Source organism: Delphinus delphis, chromosome X (assembly GCF_949987515.2).
Source record: "Delphinus delphis chromosome X, mDelDel1.2, whole genome shotgun sequence".
In the NCBI taxonomy this organism is placed as follows: Eukaryota; Metazoa; Chordata; class Mammalia; order Artiodactyla; family Delphinidae; genus Delphinus; species Delphinus delphis.
In genome coordinates this window covers 81445690-81465690 of record NC_082704.1, presented here as the reverse complement: position 1 = coordinate 81465690, position 20001 = coordinate 81445690, and the positions used below count along the sequence as shown (strand labels likewise).

General features: G+C 37.5%; 1 protein-coding gene and 1 long non-coding RNA gene across 3 annotated transcripts in view; one reads left to right on the top strand and one right to left on the bottom strand.

Moving 5' to 3' along the window:
- Positions 1–15614, top strand: part of LOC132418391 (uncharacterized) — an 84127-nt gene extending 68513 nt beyond the window's left edge. The window contains exon 4 of the long non-coding RNA XR_009517990.1: positions 15577–15614. This is a non-coding gene — a long non-coding RNA (uncharacterized lncRNA). The remainder of the gene's footprint in view (positions 1–15576) is intronic.
- The window catches only part of WNK3 (WNK lysine deficient protein kinase 3), a 148034-nt gene that overhangs the window by 55795 nt on the left and 72238 nt on the right, over positions 1–20001 (bottom strand). For both annotated transcript variants that reach the window (XM_060002198.1, XM_060002199.1), the window contains exon 10: positions 2619–2683. In XM_060002198.1, the coding sequence (XP_059858181.1) occupies positions 2619–2683 (65 nt within the window). The remainder of the gene's footprint in view (positions 1–2618; positions 2684–20001) is intronic.

The window sequence follows — 20001 nt, the reverse complement described above, 5'->3', positions numbered from 1 at the left end:
AAAATGAGATAAAGAAAATGTAGTGTGTATATACAATGGAATATTATTCTGCCATAAAAAAGAATGAAATCTTGCCATTTGTAACAACATAGATGGAACTTGAGGGCATTATGCTAAGTAAAGTAAGTCAGAAAGAGAAAGACAAATACCATATGATCTCACTTATATGTGCAATCTAAAAAAACGAAAAATCTCCCAAGCTCATAGATACAGAGAACAGATCAGTGGTTGCCAGAGGCAGTGGTGGGGGGAGGGGGTGGAGAGGGAGCGAAATGGGTGAAGGGAGTCGAAAGGTACAAACTACCAGTTATAAAATAAGTCATGTAATGTACAGCATGGCAACTATAGTTAATAATGCTGTATTGCATATTTCAAAGTTGCTGAGAGTAGATTTTAAAGTTCTCATCACAAGAAAAAAAATTTTGTAACTATGTATGGTGATGGATGTTTAAACTAGACTTATTGTGGTGATCATTTCATAATATATACAAATGGTGAATCACTCTACTGTATATCCAAAACTAATATAAGGGTATACATGAGTTTTACCTCAATAGAATGGAAGGAAGGAAGGAAGGAAGAGGGAAGGAGGGAGGGAGGGAGGGAGGGAGGGAGGGAAGAAGAAAAAATACACCATAATTTTGGTTTAAAAAAACTGAAAATGAATGATGTGAAAATGATTCAACATGATTAATTCTAACTAGTTATATTTTCAGTTTCAAGTCAATATGATTATGACAGGGCAGACTAACTTTCAGCTGATCTGTGTCAAAGGTATTTTTCAGCTTTTTCTTTAATAAATTTGAAGATATTTCAATAAATAACAAAAATTCCAATAAATACATTTGAAACTTAAATGAGATCTATAAGCAGTAGATATTTTTTAAATTAATTTTTAGGTTAAGTCCTTTCTCCTAAAAACTACTCAGGAAGTATCTATATAAAGATATACAAGAAAAAATAAAACGAACTCCTAAAACTTTTTCTATGTCCCTGTGAAAAAGGATTTTCATAAATATAAGTGGAGGAAGAAAATACATTAATACTGCTCTTAGCTTTTTAATAGACAGAGAAATAGCAGTAATAAATAACACCTTCAGAGGAGAAAAGGGACATAATTCTAATCAATGCAGCTGTATCATTCACTTTGCAAAGTTATCTTAAAACACTAGTTTAGGGTTTGGGATAAGATGGCAGAAACTCAACTCTCCCCATTCCTCCCCACTAAGTATAACTAAAAAATCTGGAAATAATACAGTAGAATATCACAGGAGGGCACTGAAGAGTGAAAAGATGAAGGCAGACTAGCTAGGGACTCCCAGGACTTGAGGAAAAATATAACAGCTTGGCGTCTCCTGACTCCTGGGCCAAAAGGCAAAGGTAGCCCAAGCCCAGTGGTCTCCTGAACCCCAACCTAGCAACAGAAGGTGATTCAGGTGGGCCCTTTCCTCCCTTGGTGATGCTGGTGGGAACCCTACCAGTAGCATGTGGTCTGGAGAGCTGGCTTAGGGCAGCGGGCCTAGAGAAGTGCTCTCCAACCCCTTGGTCCAGCAGTGGGTCCCAATGGTGTCAGGTGAACCAAGCAGATCCGAATAATAATACAAAGACTCTGAAAACTAAATTGTCATTAGAACCATAGTCCACAGAAGTAGACCAGGACCTTTGCACCTAAACACAATGACTGACTGCTAAAATAGAGTATTTAAATAGGATCCAGAGTATCCTAACATAATGTCCAAAATGTCCAGGAGACAAATGAAAATTCTCTGTCATACAAAAAACCAGGAAAATCACAACTTGAATGTGAAAAGACAATCAACAGATGCCAACACCAGGATGAATCAGATATTGGAATTACCTGACAAGGATTTTAAAGCAGCCATTATCAAATTGTTTCAATGAGCAATTACAAATACTTTTGAAGCAAATGAAAAGCCAGAAAATCTCATAATAATAGAAGATATTAAGAAAGAAACAAATGGAAATTATAGAAAGAGTACAATCATAGAAATAAAAAATGCACTGAGTGGGCACAATAGCAGAATGAATAGGACAAAGGAAAGAATCAGTGAACCTGAAGACAGAACAAGAGAAATTAACCCAATCTGAACAAGATAGAGAAAAATATTAGTTTACAACTACCAAATGACAATATAATCATGTATCTGGTTGTAATTTATTTCTTTAGATTAGCTGGAACTTTAAATTACATTATTTCTTATTTCCTTTTTAAATTCTTATAACATTTTCCTAAGAACAGAATATGATGGGAATTCCCTGGCAGACCAGTGGTTAGGACTCTGTACTCTCACTGCCAAGGGCATGGGTTCAATCCCTGGTCAGGGAACTAAGATCCCACAAGCCACGGTGGTGCAGCCAAAAAGAAAACCACCCCAGAATATTATAATAATGTGAACAAGAAAATGGTCAATAATTTCATAGTCCATATGATATTTATTAACATAAAAAGTAAAAATAATATCTACTATTTTTATTGAACATACACACAAATACTAGAACACTGAAACTTCTTCAGTCAGGACACACTAAGCACCTAATGAGTGCAGTACTTCAACATACCCTCATCGCTTTCATGGTATTAATTTGAAGATACTCACCTTCGAACTAAATCCGGTTTTAGAAGAGTTGCTGTTTGTTCAGCTCCAACTGCTTGGGATACAGGCTGTAAATAGCACAGAAATAAAACTTATTATGATAACAGCAAAACTTTAAGCTGAAGGTGCAATTTGCTATTATTGCAGAAAATGTGTTTGTTACATTTCATACTTTGGTTACCACACAAACCAGGTAAAATGTCTACATTACTGAATGTCTATATCAATCCTATTATTGATGTTACTACCAAACATAAAGAAAAATAAAATGTAGCAGTATTGATATTCATCAAGACTTTTTCATTTAAAAAGACAGCATTTATTTTATACTTTTGTTTGTGTTATTTTTCAATGGCTTCCAGTCCTGACTGTAAAACTACTAATAAAAGGAAGAGTTGCTACCATTCCAGAAACAGATAAATCAATGATTCAAGTTTTAACGTATTGTATGGTCTCTCTCTCTCTTGTTCCCTTTTCACTAAACTACTGCCAACAATTCCTTTGAGATGTTAGTATCCAGCAGCTGCAATACTGGCATCTAGGAGAAAAGTTTATAAAGGCAAATGCCAACCCTGCTGGAAAATAATGTTAAACATTTATCTAATCCATCCTATGCATTGCCGCTGGTGACAGTACAGTGACTTTAAAATGCAAATCTACCAAGATCAATCACTTACCTACCTAGTTTAAACCCTCTATGATGGCCCCTCATCTTCTATAAGGTTAAGTTCCTTTGGATGGCAAATAAAGTCCTCAATGAACTGGTTCCTGCCTCATTCTCTAGCTCTTCTCTTCTTGAAGCCACACTGAACTCTAGCTCCTCTGAATGAGTTGGGCTTTTTCATATACAGTGACTCTACTTATATTCCTTCAACTCCCTGGACTATTTCAACTACTCCTTAGTCCTGTCCATTTAGCAAATATCTGAATGGAACTCCTGTATACAAGAAGGCTCTATTACAATGGGTTCCAGAAAGACCAGCAAAATCACCTTGGAGTCTCTTTAAAAAACACATATACCTTATCTCATATCTTGGTTTCTAAACTAAAAGGGATAAAGGTTCCTTGGAGAAATGGCTGATTCCAGCACTGGGGCAAAGAAAATATAAGATGAGCCTGGATCATCTTGCTACCCACCAAAGTAAAGAACTGCTCACAGAACGATGGGAACATATCAAAAGCACACTTGACCCACCCTGAAGGGGTTCCCTATACCCAAATATGGAAAAATTGGGCATGAAAATAAATAATGAGTAACAGAATATAATGCATTTAATAAAATAATCCAAGAGTTCATACTGATACAAACAAAAGAAAGCTCTTACAATACAAAGCCAAATAAATATAAGGAATGACAAAGTTAGAAAATCATCAATGGATGATAAAACTAGTGGGTGAAAGTTGGATGAGGAAAAAGATATCTACATAGTTTCAAAATATCTCCCCACAAATCATTTATTCATTAAAAAGCAAAACATGGTAACTTTACAGTGGAAGAACTTGGCAGCCTCCACCTTAACCAAGTAATCAAATTTAACCTCAGAAATATTGGGACAAATTGACATTACATGGCTCCTAATATGATACAATGCACAAAGGTTACAACATTGTTTGCATGGTATTCCTGACAAAAATGCATGATCTGAATGTGGGGGAAAAAAGGAAACTTCAAACACACTCAAATTGAAGGGCATTCGATTCGGTTGGCCGAAAGGTTCGATCGGTATTTCCGTAAGATGGCTCTAGTAGCACTTAGTTGTCTTTAACTGCATTCGAAACAGTTTTCTTAGATTGTATGTGACAGGTGTCATATCAGCCCGCATTAAAAAAAAGACTTATCAAAACTGGTGAATTTTTGTGTATCCATTTGAATATTGAAGATGGAAGAAAAAATGCAACATTTTCCGCATATTATGCTTTATTATTTCAAGAAGGTAAAAACATAACTGAAAACGCAAAAAGAAATTGTGTAGTGTATGGAGAAGGTGTTGTGACTGATCAAATGTGTCAAAAGTGGTTTGTGAAGTTTCATGATGGAGATTTCTTGCTGGACAATGCTCCACAGTTGGGTAGACCAGTTGAAGTTGATAGCCAGCAAATAGAGATATTCATTGAGAACAATCAACATTATACCACGCAGGAGACAGCCGACATACTCAAAATATCCAAATCAAGCGTTGAAAATCATTTGCACCAGCTTAGTTATGTGAATTGCTTTGATGTTTGGGTTCCACATAAGTTAGGCAAAAAAAACCTTCTTAACCATATTTCCTCATGCGATTCCCTACTGAAACGTAATGAAAATGTTCTGTTTTTAAAACAAAGTGTGGGGCTTCCCTGGTGGCGCAGTGGTTAAGAATCCGCCTGCCAATGTAGGGGATACGGGTTCGAGCCCTAGTCCGGGAAGATCCCACATGCCATGGAGCAACGACACCCGTGCATCACACCTAGTGAGCCTGCGCTCTAGAGCCCGTGAGCCACAATTACTGAGCCTGCATGCCACAACTACTGAAGCCTGTGTGGCTAGAGCTTGTGCTCCGCAACAAGAGAAGCCACCACAATGAAAAGCCCGTGCACCACAACAAAGAGTAGACCCCACTCTCCGCAACTAGAGAAAGCCCTTGCGCAGCAACGAAGACCCAACGCAGCCAAAAAAATAAAGAAAATAAATAAAGAAAAATTTTTTTAAAAAGTGTGATGGGAGATGAAAAGTGGATACTGCACAATAATACGGAACGGAAGAGATCATGGGCCAAGTGAAATGAACCGCCACCAACCACACCTAAGGCTGGTCTTCATCCAAAGAAGGTGATGTTGTGTATATGGTGGGGTTGGCAGTCCTCTATTATGAGCTCCTTCTGGAAAACCAAATGATTAATTCCAACAAGTACTGCTCCCAGTTAGACCAACTGAAAGCAGCACTCGACAAAAAGTGTCTGGAATTAGTCAACAGAAAACGCATAATCTTCCATCAGGATAACGCAAGACCACATGTTTTTTGATGACCAGGAAACAACTGTTACAGCTTGGCTGGGAAGTTCTGATTCATCCACCATATTCATCAGACATTGCACCTTCGGATTTCCATTTATTTCGGTCTTTACAAAATTCTCTTAATGGAAAAAATTTCCATTTCCTGGAAGACTGTAAAAGGCACCTGGAAGAGTTCTTTGCTCAAAAAGATAAAAAGTTTTGGGAAAATGGAATTATGAAGTTGCCTGAAAAATGGCAGAAGGGGGGACGAGGGGAAGATTGTGGAAGAGTAAGACGCGGAGATCACCTTCCTCCCCACAGATACACCCGAAATACATCTACGTGTGGAACAACTCCTACAGAACACCTACTGAACGCTGGCAGAAGACCTCAGACCTCCCAAAATGCAAGAAAGGCCCCACGTACCTGGGTAGGGCAAAAGAAAAAAGAATAAACAGAGACAAAAGGATAGGGACGGGACCTGCACCAGTGGGAGGGAGCTGTGAAGGGGGAAAGGTTTCCACGCACTAGGAAGCCCCTTCGAGGGTGGAGACTGCGGGTTGCGGAGGGGAAAGCTTCAGAGCCGCGGAAGAGAGGACAGCAACAGGGAGACATTCCCTGTTGTCCCTCTGCGGAGACGTTCCCGCAGAGAGGATCAGTGCCGACCAGCACTCACCAGCCCCAGAGGCCTGTCTGCTCACCCGCCAGAGCGGGCGGGGCTGGGAGCTGAGGCTCAGGCTTCGGTCTGAGCTCAAGGAGAGGACTGGGGTTGGCGGCGTGAACACAGCCTGCAAGGGGTTAGTGCACCTCGGCTAGCCGGGAGGGAGGGAGGGAGTCCGGGAAAAAGTCTGGACATGCCGAAGAGACAAGAGACTTTTTCTTCCCTCTCTGTTTCCTGGTGCACAAGGAGAGGGGACTAAGAGCGCTGCTTAAAGGAGCTCCAGAGACGGGTGCGAGCCGCGTCTAACAGCGCGGACCACAGAGATGGGCATGAGACGCTAAGCCTGCTGCTGCCGCCAGAAAGAAGCCTGTGTGCGAGCACAGGTCACTATCCACACGCCCCTTCTGGGGAGCCTGTGCAGCCCACCACTGCCAGGATCCTGGGATCCAGGGACAACTTCCCTGGGAGAACGCACGGCGCGCCTCAGGCTGGTACAACATCATGGCGGCCTCTGCCGCCGCAGGCTGGCCCTGCACTTCGTAGCCCTCCCTCCCCGTGGCGTGAGTGAGCCAGAGTCCCCAAAGCAGCTGCTCCTTTAACCCCCGTCCTTTCTGAGCGAAGAACACACGCCCTCCGGCGACCCACATGTAGAGGCAGGCCAAATCCAAAGCTGAGCCCCTAGGAGCTGTGCGAACAAAAAAGAGAAAGGGAAATCTCTCCCAGCAGCCTCAGAAGCAGTGGATTAAAGGTCGACCATCAACTTGATGTACCCTGCATCTGTGGAATACATGAACAGACAACAAATCATCCCAAATTGAGTAGGTGGATTATGAGAGCAAGATTTATGATTTTTCCCCTTTGCCTCTTTTTGTGAGTGTGTATGTGTATGCTTCTGTGTGAGATTTTGTCTTTATAGCTTTGCTTCCACCATTTGTCCTAGGGTTCTATCCATCCATTTTTTTTCTTCCTTTAAAAAAAATTTTTTTTTCTTAATTATTTTTATTTTAATAACTTTATTTTATTTTACCTTATTTTATTTTATCTTCTTTCTTTCCTTCCCTCCTTCCTTCCTTCCTTTCTTCCTTCGTCCCTCCCTCCCTCCCTTCTTTTCCTTCCTTCCTTCCTTCCTTCCTTCCTTCCTTTCTTTCTTTCTTCCTTTCTTTCTTCCTTTCTTCCTTTCTTTCTTTCTTTCTTTCTACTTTTTCTCCCTTTTATTCTAAGCCATATGGATGAAAGGCTCTTGGTGCTGCAGCCAGGAGTCAGTGCTGTGCCTCTAAGGTGGGAGAGCCAACTTCAGGACACTGGTCCACAAGAGACCACCCAGCTCCACATAATATCAAACTGCAAAAATCTCCCAGAGATCTCCATCTCAACACCAGCACCCAGCTTCACTCAATGACCAGCAAGCTCCAGTGCTGGATACCCTATGCCAAACAATGAGCAAGACAGGAACACAACCCTACCCATTAGCAGAGAGGCTGCCTAAAATAATAATAAGTCCACAGACACCCCAAAACACACCACCAAACGTGGACCTGCCCACCAGAAAGACAAGATCCAGCCTCATCCACCAGAACACAGGCACTAGTCCCCTCCACCAGGAAGCATACACAACCCACTGAACCAACTATAGCCACTGGGGACAGACACCAAAAACAACGGGAACTACGAACATGTAGCCTGCAAAAAGGAGACCCCAAACACATTAAGGTAAACAAAATGAGAAGACAGAAAAACACACCGTAGATGAAGGAGCAAGATAAAACCCCACAAGACCTAACAAATGAAACGGAAATAGGCAGTCTACCTGAAAAAGAATTCAGAATAATGATAGTAAAGATGATCCAAAATCTTGGAAATAGAATGGACAAAATGCAAGAAACATTTAACAAGCACGTAGAAGAACTAAAGATGAAAAAAGCAATGATGAACAACACAATAAATGAAATGAAAAAGACTCTAGATGGGATCAATAGCAGAATAACTGAGGCAGAAGAACGGATAAGTGACCTGGAAGATAAAATAGTGGAAATAACTACTGCAGAGCAGAATAAAGAAAAAAGAATGAAAAGAACTGAGGACAGTCGCAGAGACCTCTGGGACAACATAAAACTCACCAACATTCGAATTATAGGGGTTCCAGAAAAAGAGGAGAAAAAGAAAGGGACTGAGAAAATATTTGAAGAGATTATAGTTGAAAACTTCCCTAATATGGGAAAGGAAATAGTTAATCAAGTCCAGGAAGCACAGAGAGTCCCATACAAGATAAATCCAAGGAGAAATACGCCAGGACACATATTAATCAAACTGTCAAAAATTAAATACAAAGAAAACATATTAAAACAAGCAAGGGAAAAACCACAAATAACACACAAGGGAATCCCCATAAGGTTAACAGCTGATCTTTCAGCAGAAACTCTGCAAGCCAGAGGGGACTGGCAGGACATATTTAAAGTGATGAAGGAGAAAAGCCTGCAATCAATATTACTCTACCCACCAAGGATCTCATTCAGATTTGATGGAGAAATTAAAACCTTCACAGACAAGCCAAAGCTGAGAGAGTTCAGCACCACCAAACCAGCTTTACAACAAAGGCTAAAGGAAATTCTCTAGGCAAGAAACACAAGAGAAGGAAAAGACCTACAATAACAAACCCAAAACAATTAAGAAAATGGGAATAGGAACATATATATCGATAATTACCTTAAATGTAAATGGACTAAATGATCCCACCAAAAGAAAAAAACTGGCTGAACGGATACAAAAACACGATCCATATATATGCTGTCTACAAGAGATATACACTTCAGACCAAGAGACACATACAGACTGAAAGTAAGGGGATGGAAAAAGATATTCCATGCAAATGGAAACCAAAAGAAAGCTGGAGTAGCAATTCTCATATCAGACAAAATAGACTTTAAAATAAAGACTATTAGAAGAGACAAAAAAGGACACTACATAATGATCAAGGGATCGATCCAAGAAGAAGATATAACAATTGTAAATATTTAGGCACCCAACATAGGAGCACCTCAATACATAAGGAAAATACTAACAGCCATAAAAGGAGAAATCGACAGTAACACATTCATCGTAGGGGACTTTAACACCCCACTTTCACCAATGGACAGATCATCCAAAATGAAAATAAATAAGGAAACACAAGCTGTAAATGATACATTAAACAAGACGGACTTAATTGGTATTTATAGGACACTCCATCCAAAAACAACAGAATACACATTTTTCTCAAGTGCTCATGGAACATTCTCCAGGATAGATCATATCTTGGGTCACAAATCAAGCCTTGGTAAATTTAAGAAAATTGAAATTGTATCAAGTATCTTTTCCAACCACAACGCCATGAGACTAGATATCAATTACAGGAAAAGATCTGTAAAAAATACAAATACATGGAGGCTAAACAATACACTACTTAATAACGAAGTGATCACTGAAGAAATCAAAGAGGAAATAAAAAAATACCTAGGAACAAATGACAATGGAGACACAACGACCCAAAACCTATGGGATGCAGCAAAAGCAGTTCTAAGGGGAAGTTCATAGCAATACAAGCCCACCTTAAGAAGCAGGAAACATCTCGAATAAACAACCTAACCTTGCACCTCAAGTAATTAGAGGAAGAAGAACAAAAATACCCCAAAGCTAGCAGAAGGAAAGAAATCATAAAAATCAGTTCAGAAATAAATGAAAAAGAAATGAAGGAAACTATAGCAAGATCAATAAAACTAAAAGCTGGTTCTTTGAGAAGATAAACGAAATAGATAAACCATTAGCCAGACTCATCAAGAAAAAAAGGGAGAAGACTCAAATCAATAGAATTAGAAATGAAAAAGGAGAAGTAACAACTGACACTGCAGAAATACAAACGATCATGAGAGATTACTACAAGCAACTATATGCCAATAAAATGGACAACCTGGAAGAAATGGACAAATTCTTATAAATGCATAATCTGCCAAGACTGAATAAGGAAGAAATAGAAAATATGAACAGGCCAATCACAAGCACTGAAATTGAAACTGTGATTAAAAATCTTCCAACAAACAAAAGCCCAGGACCAGATGGCTTCACAGGCAAATTCTATCAAATATTTAGAGAAGAGCTAACACCTATCCATCTCAAACACATCTAAAATATAGCAGAGGGAGGAACACTCCCAAACTCATTCTACAAGGCCACCATCACCTTGATACCAAAACCAGACAAGGATGTCACAAGAAAGAAAACTACCGGCCAATATCACTGATGAACATAGATGCAGAAATCCTCAACAAAATACTAGCAAACAGAATCCAACAACACATTAAAAGGATCATACACCATGATCAAGTGGGGTTTATTCCAGGAATGCAAGGATTCTTCAATATACGCAAATCTATCAACGTGATAAACCATATTAACAAATTGAAGGAGAAAAACCATATGATCATCTCAATAGATGCAGAGAAAGCTTTTGACAAAATTCAACACCCATTTACGATAAAAACCCTGCAGAAAGTAGGCATAGAGGGAACGTTCCTCAACATAATAAAGGCCATAGATGACAAGCCCACAGCCAACATCATCCTCAAAGTTGAAAAACTGAAAGCATTTCCACTAAGATCAGGAACAAGACAAGGTTGCCCACTCTCACCACTCTTATTCAACATAGTTTTGGAAGTTTTAGCCACAGTAATCAGAGAAGAAAAGGAAATAAAAGGAATCCAAATCGGAAAAGAAGAAGTAAAGCTGTCACTGTTTGCAGATGACATGATACTATACATAGAGAATCCTAAAGATGCTACCAGAAAACTACTAGAGCTAATCAATGAATTTGGTAAAGTAGCAGGATACAAAATTAATGCACAGAAATCTCTGGCATTCCTATATACTAATGATGAAAAATCTGAAAGTGAAATTAAGAAAACACTCCCATTTACCATTGCAATAAAATACCAAGGAATAAACCTACCTAAGGAGACAAAAGACCTGTATGCAGAAAATTATAAGACACTGATGAAAGAAATTAAAGATGATACAAATAGATGGAGAGATATACCATGTTCTTGGATTGGAAGAATCAACACTGTGAAAATGACTCTACTCCCCAAAGCAATCTATAGATTCAATGTAATCCCTATCAAACTACCACTGGCATTTTTCACAGAAGTAGAACAAAAAATTTCACAATTTGTATGGAAACACAAAAGACCCCGAATAGCCAAAGCAATCTTGAGAACGAAAAACGTAGCTGGAGGAATCAGGTCCCCTTACTTCAGACTATACTACAAAGCTACAGTAATCAAGACAGTATGGTACTGGCACAAAAACAGAAAGATAGATCAATGGAATAGGATAGAAAGCCCAGAGATAAACCCACGCACATATGGACACTTTATCTTTGATAAAGGAGGCAGGACTGTACAGTGGAGAAAGGAAAGCCTCTTCAATAAGTGGTGCTGGGAAAACTGGACAGGTACATGTAAAAGTATGAGGTTAGATCACTCCCTAACACCATACACAAAAATAAGCTCAAAATGGATTAAAGACCTAAATGTAAGGCCAGAAACTATCAAACTCTTAGAGGAAAACATAGGCAGAACACTCTATGACATGAACCACAGCAAGATCCTTTTTGACCCACCTCCTAGAGGAATGGAAATAAAAACAAAAATAAACAAATGGGACCTAATGAAACTTCAAAGCTTTTGCACAGCACAGGAAACCATAAACAAGACTAAAGGACAACCCTCAGAATGGGAGAAAATATTTGCAAATGAAGCAACTGACAAAGGATTAATCTCCAAATTTAGAAGCAGCTCATGCAGCTCAATAACAAAAAAACGAACAACTGAATCCAAAAATGGGCAGAAGACCTAAATAGACATTTCTCCAAAGAAGATATACAGACTGCCAACAAACAGATGAAAGAATGCTCAACATCATTAATCATTAGAGAAATGCAAATCAAAACTACAATGAGATATCATCTCACACCAGTCAGAATGGCCATCATCACAAAATCTAGAAACACTAAATGCTGGAGAGGGTGTGGAGAAAAGGGAACACTCTTGCACTGCTGGTTGGAATGTGAATTGGTATAGCCACTATGGAGAACAGTATGGAAGTTCCTTAAAAAACTACAAATAGAACTACCATATGACCCAGCAATCCCACTACTGGGCATATACCCTAAGAAAACCATAATTCTAAAAGAGCCATGTACCAAAATGTTCATTGCATCTCTATTTACAATAGCCCAGAGATGGAAACAACCTATGTGTCCATCATCGGATGAATGGATAAAGAAGATGTGGCACATATATACAATGGAATATTACTCAGCCATAAAATGAAACGAAATTGAGCTATTTGTAATGAGGTGGAGGGACCTAGAGTCTGTCATACAGAGTGAAGTAAGTCAGAAAGAGAAATACAAATACCGTATGCTAACACATATATGTGGAATTTAAGAAAAAAAATGTCATGAAGCACTTAGGGTTAAGACAGGAATAAAGACAGAGAGCTACTAGAGAATGGACTTGAGGATATGGGGAGGGGGAAGGGTAAGCTGTGACAAAGCGAGAGAGTGGCATGGACATATATACAATACCAAACGTAAAATAGATAGCTCGTTGGAAGCAGCCGCATAGCACAGGGAGATCAGCTAGGTGCTTTGTGACCACTTAGAGGGGTGGAATAGGGAGGGTGGGAGGGAGGGAGTCGCAGGAGGGCAGCGATATGGGAACATATGTATATGTATAACTGATTCACTTTGTTATGAAGCAGAAACTAACACACTATTGTAAAGCAAGTATACCCCAATAAAGATGTAAAAAAAAAATTAAAACCAGGAGCAGAAACATTTATTAGATAAATGCTAATGCAAACTGGAAGTAGACCTCTTGCCCTATGCTCCCTTCAAGGTTTGCGTATTTTGCTGTAGGTTCACCGTCCATATATTTTCTGAATGAATGAATGAATCCATGAGTTTAACCAAATATTCACATTTAAATATTAGAATGTTATTAAAGCAAGTTGCAAACGGTGTTCAACATGATCTAATATTTAAATATATATTATTTTGTATATATTCAACTATTATGTTGAATATATTATTTTACTTATTATTGTATTAAATGGATTGCTTATATATTATTATATTGAATATATTATTTTTGTATATGTACATATATAGGAAAGAAAAATAATCTGGAGGGATATACAAAAAAAAATGACAGAAGGTATTGGAACAAAAGAGTGAATACGTTGTTCAATAAAGTTCTTGGTGAAAATGAAAAATGTGTCTTTTATTTTTACTTCAAAACCAAAGGCACTTTTTGGCCAGCCCAATACAAAATAACTGACCTTTATTCTTCAAAACTATCAATGCTATAAAAGACAAATGAAGGCTGAGGAACTGTTCCAGATTAAAGGAGATAAAAGAGACAAACAGTACAAGGCAATGTATGATCTTCAATTAGATCCTGGATCAAGGGGGGGAAACTGCTATAAAGGACATTACTTGGACAACTGGTGAAATTTTAATGTGGACAACAGATTAAATAATAGTATTACAGTCATGTTAAATTCCCTGAATTTGGTCATTGTATTGTGGTTAAGAAAATATCCTTGTTCTTATAGCAATGATATATTTAAGGGTAAAAGGACATTATGTCTGCAACCAGCTCTATACATCAGAGGGAAAATCGTGTGTGGATGAATGGATGGATGGATGGACGGACCAACCAACTGACCAACAGATCAATGGACTGTCATCCTCTAATGTCTTTTATCATAGCCTTCTTTATCATATATGTTTAATGCCTGACTTTAAGGACTCTGAATGATTCATCTTTGTATTCTCAGTGCCCCTTAACACAGTGCCTGGAACATTTTAGGCTTCCAATAAATATTTGAAGGTATTGACAGAAAGAAATAAGAAAGAAAATGATATAAAAAAGGCTGTGCCACACACATGTTTGTGGTCCCATATTACTAACCCTGGACATCAATCCTAAGGAAATAATACAAAGGAAGAAAAAAGTACACAGTATAAAGTTTGTTTCATAGTAAATGTTCAATAAATGGTAGCTAACTCTGTTTTTATTGTGGTATTATGCACAATAAAAACTGGCATCAAGTTGTTGTCCAGGAATAGGGAAAGAGGTAAATATGAATACTTATTTCACTACTGTGTGGCCACTGAAAACTAGAATTGTGAAGTCCAAGTAAAGGCAGGGAAAATTACTTAACAATGAATGAAAAAAGCAGAAAACAAAACTGTACATATAATTACAACCACTTATGCATATGACAAAATCTTGGAATATAATAACAAATATCATAATACTACCATGTTAAAAAAATAGCATTCTTTGGTGATTTTCCCCCATTTTACTACTTTTTATAATGTTACTACTTACATTTGATTATTTAAAACTTTCAAAGGATAGCAAATACTAAGTGTAGAGGAAAATAGGCACTTTCATAAACCACTGGGATTTATGGGATTGTAAATTGCTTAGACCTTTCTGAAGGGTAATTTGACAATATGTATCAAGTTTTTAAAAGGTCTAGCAATTTTATTCCTAGAAATCTATCCCAAGGAAATAATTAAGAGTGCATAGAAAGATTTAGCTACAAGAATGTTCCTCACAACATGGAATATAATTACAAACAGCAAAAAAATAGTCACTTGTTTCCTTTATCTGCTCCATTAAATAAATAATGGTACATCCATACTAAAGGATATTATGCAGCCCTTTTAAAATGTGCTTAAACATATAAGATGTTACAAGTGAAAAAAGATTGTAAAAGAGTATATATACATTATGGTTAGATTAAAATTGCATGTATGCATAAGCATATAAAATGGTCTGGAAGAATATACACCTGGTGTTAAGCAAGCTTAACTATATTCATCTTGCTTTGGTAATAAGAAAAAAATTAATTCAATTTTGTACAGATTTATCAACCCTGAAATCTGATAATCTCAGTGCAGGTCCCCATTATTTCAATGCACAACTTTATAGTTATTTTAGACAAAAGTAAGAATGAAACATTTCACTAAATTTGAAAAACATCTACAAATGGCCCAGCATCTATTTGCAAATAATAATTTTGAAACTCCTAGAAATATTATGACAGAACTTGGTTTGAAGCTGGCATATAAAAAAAGCAGATGAACCAACTATTAGCCATGATTCTGAGGACCAACAGAAAGTAGCATTAATAATCCTGTTAATAATTATAAGTGGTTATAAAATATAATTCCAGATTGTTGCCATAGTAACTATCTTTTGTTTACTTTGCCTCCAGATTTATGCATCAGGACACCATGGCACTGCTCCATCTTGCTGGGACTCACCATAATTTTTTAAAGTTCCTTTAAGGCAAACATTTGTTAAAGTTGGATACATTTGTTGAATCTTGTGTGTACCAAAAAAAAAAAAAGAAATCTCTTTGCCAAAGTATTTGCTCTCAATGTTTAAACAGTGATTATATTAAAGAGTTAATTGTCTAATCTATAATTAGAAGCTAGTCTAATTTGTCCAGGGAAAAAACCTCAGTATGAACTGACCAGGTTAGAGGGGGAAGGGGAAGGCAGGAAATGGTATATTATGCTCATTTCTCCCCAACCCTCACCTTCAAATCCAAATGAAAGACAGGTACCAATCCCTTTTCCTAATGAGACCTTGATATCCGGATATCTGAGACCTTGATAACTAGGTAGCAAAGTTCAAAAAAACTAAAGTACCTATACTCACTTGCAGAATGAGGACAAGGCCAAAATGAGAAGCAAAACTAGGCCTGAATTCCATGGGCCACACCATTCTCTCCTCTCTATCTTGGCATTTAAAAATGCTCTCTTGAACTTGTTTCTTTTCTTTTTTTTTTAACATCTTTATTGGAGTATAATTGCTTTACAGTGGTGTGTTAGTTTCTGCTGTATAACAAAGTGATTGAACTCGTTTCTTGATCTTTCTCACCCATGATACTGTGAGCTCTTTGAGGGAAGAGACTGTATCTGTAAGATTTATCACAATATTCCCAATGCCTAACCAATACCTGAAATAGGAACAGCTGCTCAATAATGCCTTTCACTATTATAATGTTCTCATTTTATTATTGTTTTTATTTTTATTATAGCAACAAAACAACCACTATTTATTGAGCATTTATTAAATGCTAAGTACTTTATATACATTATTTAACTAAATTCAACCCTTATGATAACTCTAAGCAGTAGGTATTATTACTTTCATTTTACCAATGAGGAAGCTGAGGCTATAAGTGATGGAGGCAAAAACTGAAAGAAAGAAAATTAATGAATAGACAAATGACCCCAAAGAATACTGAAGAGCAGAGACCCCTTGTGCATACCACAGAAGCTTTTCTGTTAGTTCCTAACCCTTCTCTCTCCTTTACTTACTTCACTATTACTTGCCCTCCTCCCATCAGTGGTTCTTAGCCCTTGGATGCACTTTATAATCTTAAGGGAAGCAAAGGAATAGGGGAGGAAAAAGTGGACAAAAGAAAACAGAAGGAAAGAAAATGCAAGCTCAAGCACATTCCAGAAATTCTTACTCGGTTATTCTGGAGTGAAGGAGAGCAGTAAAAGTGGGAAGTATTTTAAAACATTTTATAAACTGCCTTATTGTATTACTAACACTACAAAACATGTCTCTTCCACGAAGTGCTTTTAACAACCATTATTTCTTGAGCACTTATTACATGGCAGGCACTTCTCACATGTACCTCATCTACTCCTAAAAAGCCTACAAAATAGGCATTTTTTCTGACATTATGAAAAATTTCCAACATACAGAAAAGCTGAAGAATTGTTCAGTGAAAACCTATATATCCACCACCCACAGTCTATTGCATTTTATTATATTTGCATTATCACATGTATATCCATCAATCCATCTTATTTTTTATGCATTTCAAAGTAAGTTGCAAATGCAAAAGAGGCATTTTAAAACTTCGTTTTACAGATAAAAAGAACCTAAACTAAAAGAAATTAAATAACTTGCTTCAAATCACATAATAAACAATTCAAAGAGCCAGAGTTCAAATTCAGGTCTAACTAAAGACATAAAGTAGCTCAAACCTATATGTATGTTGTATATACCTGTTTAACAGTGAAATTTTTGCTTATTTAATTAAAGAAAATTATCACTGTGTTATGACGCCCACTTCCATATTTTTATATTTATAAAGAACCCTGCACCTATAAAGTCATTGCTTATCTAAGCCCAATTTTTGGCCAAGCCAAGATTCCGAATAATGAAATTTACCCTAAGAAATAACTGATCCACACACAGCACAGTTCCTTGGATAAACTCACATAATGACACCCAGGCTATTAAACAGGCAGGAATAAAAAAAAGATGAAAACACACCAGCACCACAAAGACTGACAGACAAGAGTAACAGAAACTAGGAAGAAATTTCATTAATTACAAGGCATGTAGAACTGGATTGAAGAAAACATTACCCAGGTTTCACTCCCGGACCTCTCTAGAGATCACCTCATGAAAGGGAACCTAACTCAAATGAGACTTATACTTCATACTTCCCCCTTGATATCTGCTGTTAGTTGAGTTATCGCGAGTCTGTATCAACCAGCAAATTGATCATGCACTACTCTTGTCTCAGCTCCTCTAAGCTTTCTATCGCTATTTGGAGAGAGCAACTAACATTGTTTTTTGTTTGTTTGTTTATTTGTTTTAATGGTAGGAGTGAGAATTCATATTGGAGATAAAAAGGAGGAGACTAACTGAGCCATCTGGCTTTCTAGGAGGAAGAGTCCTCACAAGTAAAGCCAACTCAGCAAGGATACAGAAAGGAAAAATTTTGGTATCCATACATGTTAGAGAATGTAGTCTTTAATATATTTGATTATTACAAGCATTAGAGAACTCATTATGGGGATAAAAGTAAACCACACCTCAGCACAGAGGAACTACAATAGATCAATACCTACTAATACACAGAAAGTGTACATCTCCTTGTCCTCAAGCTATAGATCTGTGAAAGAATTTAATTATCACTCAAGAGGACAACAGAATTCAAAGAAAATCTACATGAAGTCAGAGGGTTGGGCAGGGAAGTCCAGATCCTATAGAGCTTTCAGGCCACTAAGTACAGTATTATGACTTTTACTGTGAGTGAGATGGCAATGTGAGGTTTGGGGTAGGGTTCAGATATGATCTGACTTGCATTTTTTGAAAGTATCGCTCTGCTTCCTATAATGAGAAAAAGGGTATAAAAGAGCAAAAGCAGAAGGAAGAACAACAGTTAGAAGTCTAATGCAATGATTCAAGAAAGAAATTAGACTAGCATGGTTATCATTATGCTAGTGATTATGGTGGAGGTGGTGAGAAGTAGTCAGGTTGTAGATGTATTTTAAAGGAAGAGACAAAAGACTCTCTGATGATCTGAAGTCAGATATGAGAGAAAGAGAGGAATAAAAGATGGCCACAGATATATGGCTTGAGTAACAAGAAAGACAGGGTTCCTATTTGCTGAGAAGAAGACAACTGTGGAAAGAACAGGCTTCAGGTGGTGGTGGGAGGGGAGTGCAAAAAAATGTTTAACTTTGGACGTATTAAATTTGAAATGCCTATTATACAATAAAGTGGAGATGTTGGGTGTATACTGGAGAAACATACCAAAAATTTTTTTTTCCCTAGAACACAAAGTCAAAAGCAAAATGGGCTGGAGGTATCAGTTTGAAATACACACACACACAAGCATGCACGCACACACTCTCATCTGTCCACTGAGAACCCTAGAAGTTATGACTCCCATGTACCATCAAACACACCCAACATCCAAATTCTGGTTCCTAAATTACCTTCCTCACTAAAAGGAATCAGGGCCCCATGGAGAAATAACTGATTCCAGGGCTAGGGAAGGGAAAGCACAAAATGAGCCTGGAATATCTTGCTATGCCAGAAAGTAAGGAAGTGCTCAAAGAATAATGGGGATATGACAAAAATACACAAGAGCCACCCTGAATGGGCCCCCATTAACCAAATCTGGGGCACCTTAACCATCAAAATAAATAATGATAATATTATATCACACTCTATTAAATAAAATAAAGCCTCATGAATCCATACTGACATGAACAAATGACTGAATGACTGAATAAGTAAAGGAAGGAGAAAGGCCAACTAATAAATATAAGGAGGAATGATGAACTTAGAAAATCATCAACAGATACTAAAACTAATGGGTGAAAGTTTTGATGAGGAAAGGGACATTTACAGAGTCTCAAAATATCTCCTTACAAATAACCCGTAAATTATAAAGGAAAAAATGGCAACTTTATGGTGGAGAAACCTGGCAGGTCCTACTTAAAACAAGTAATAAAAGTTAACATCACCAATATTGGCATCACCAATATGCCTCCTAACAAGATGTCCTAAGAAGAATACAATGTCACTTACATGGTATTCCTGCCAAAAACGCATGATTTGACTCTAACCATGAGGAAACTTTAGTCAAACCTAAAATGACAGGCATTCTATAAAAAACTGGCCTCTGCATTTCAACACTGTAAAGAACAACAAAGCCTGAAGAACTGGTTGAGATTAAAGCAGACTAAAGAAAAAGATAAACAACTCAAAAAAAAAAGAGTTGACTAGGCACACTTCACAAAAGAAGATATTTGAATCTCTAATAATTACATGAAAAGATGCTCAATATCATTACTTATCAGGGAAATGCAAG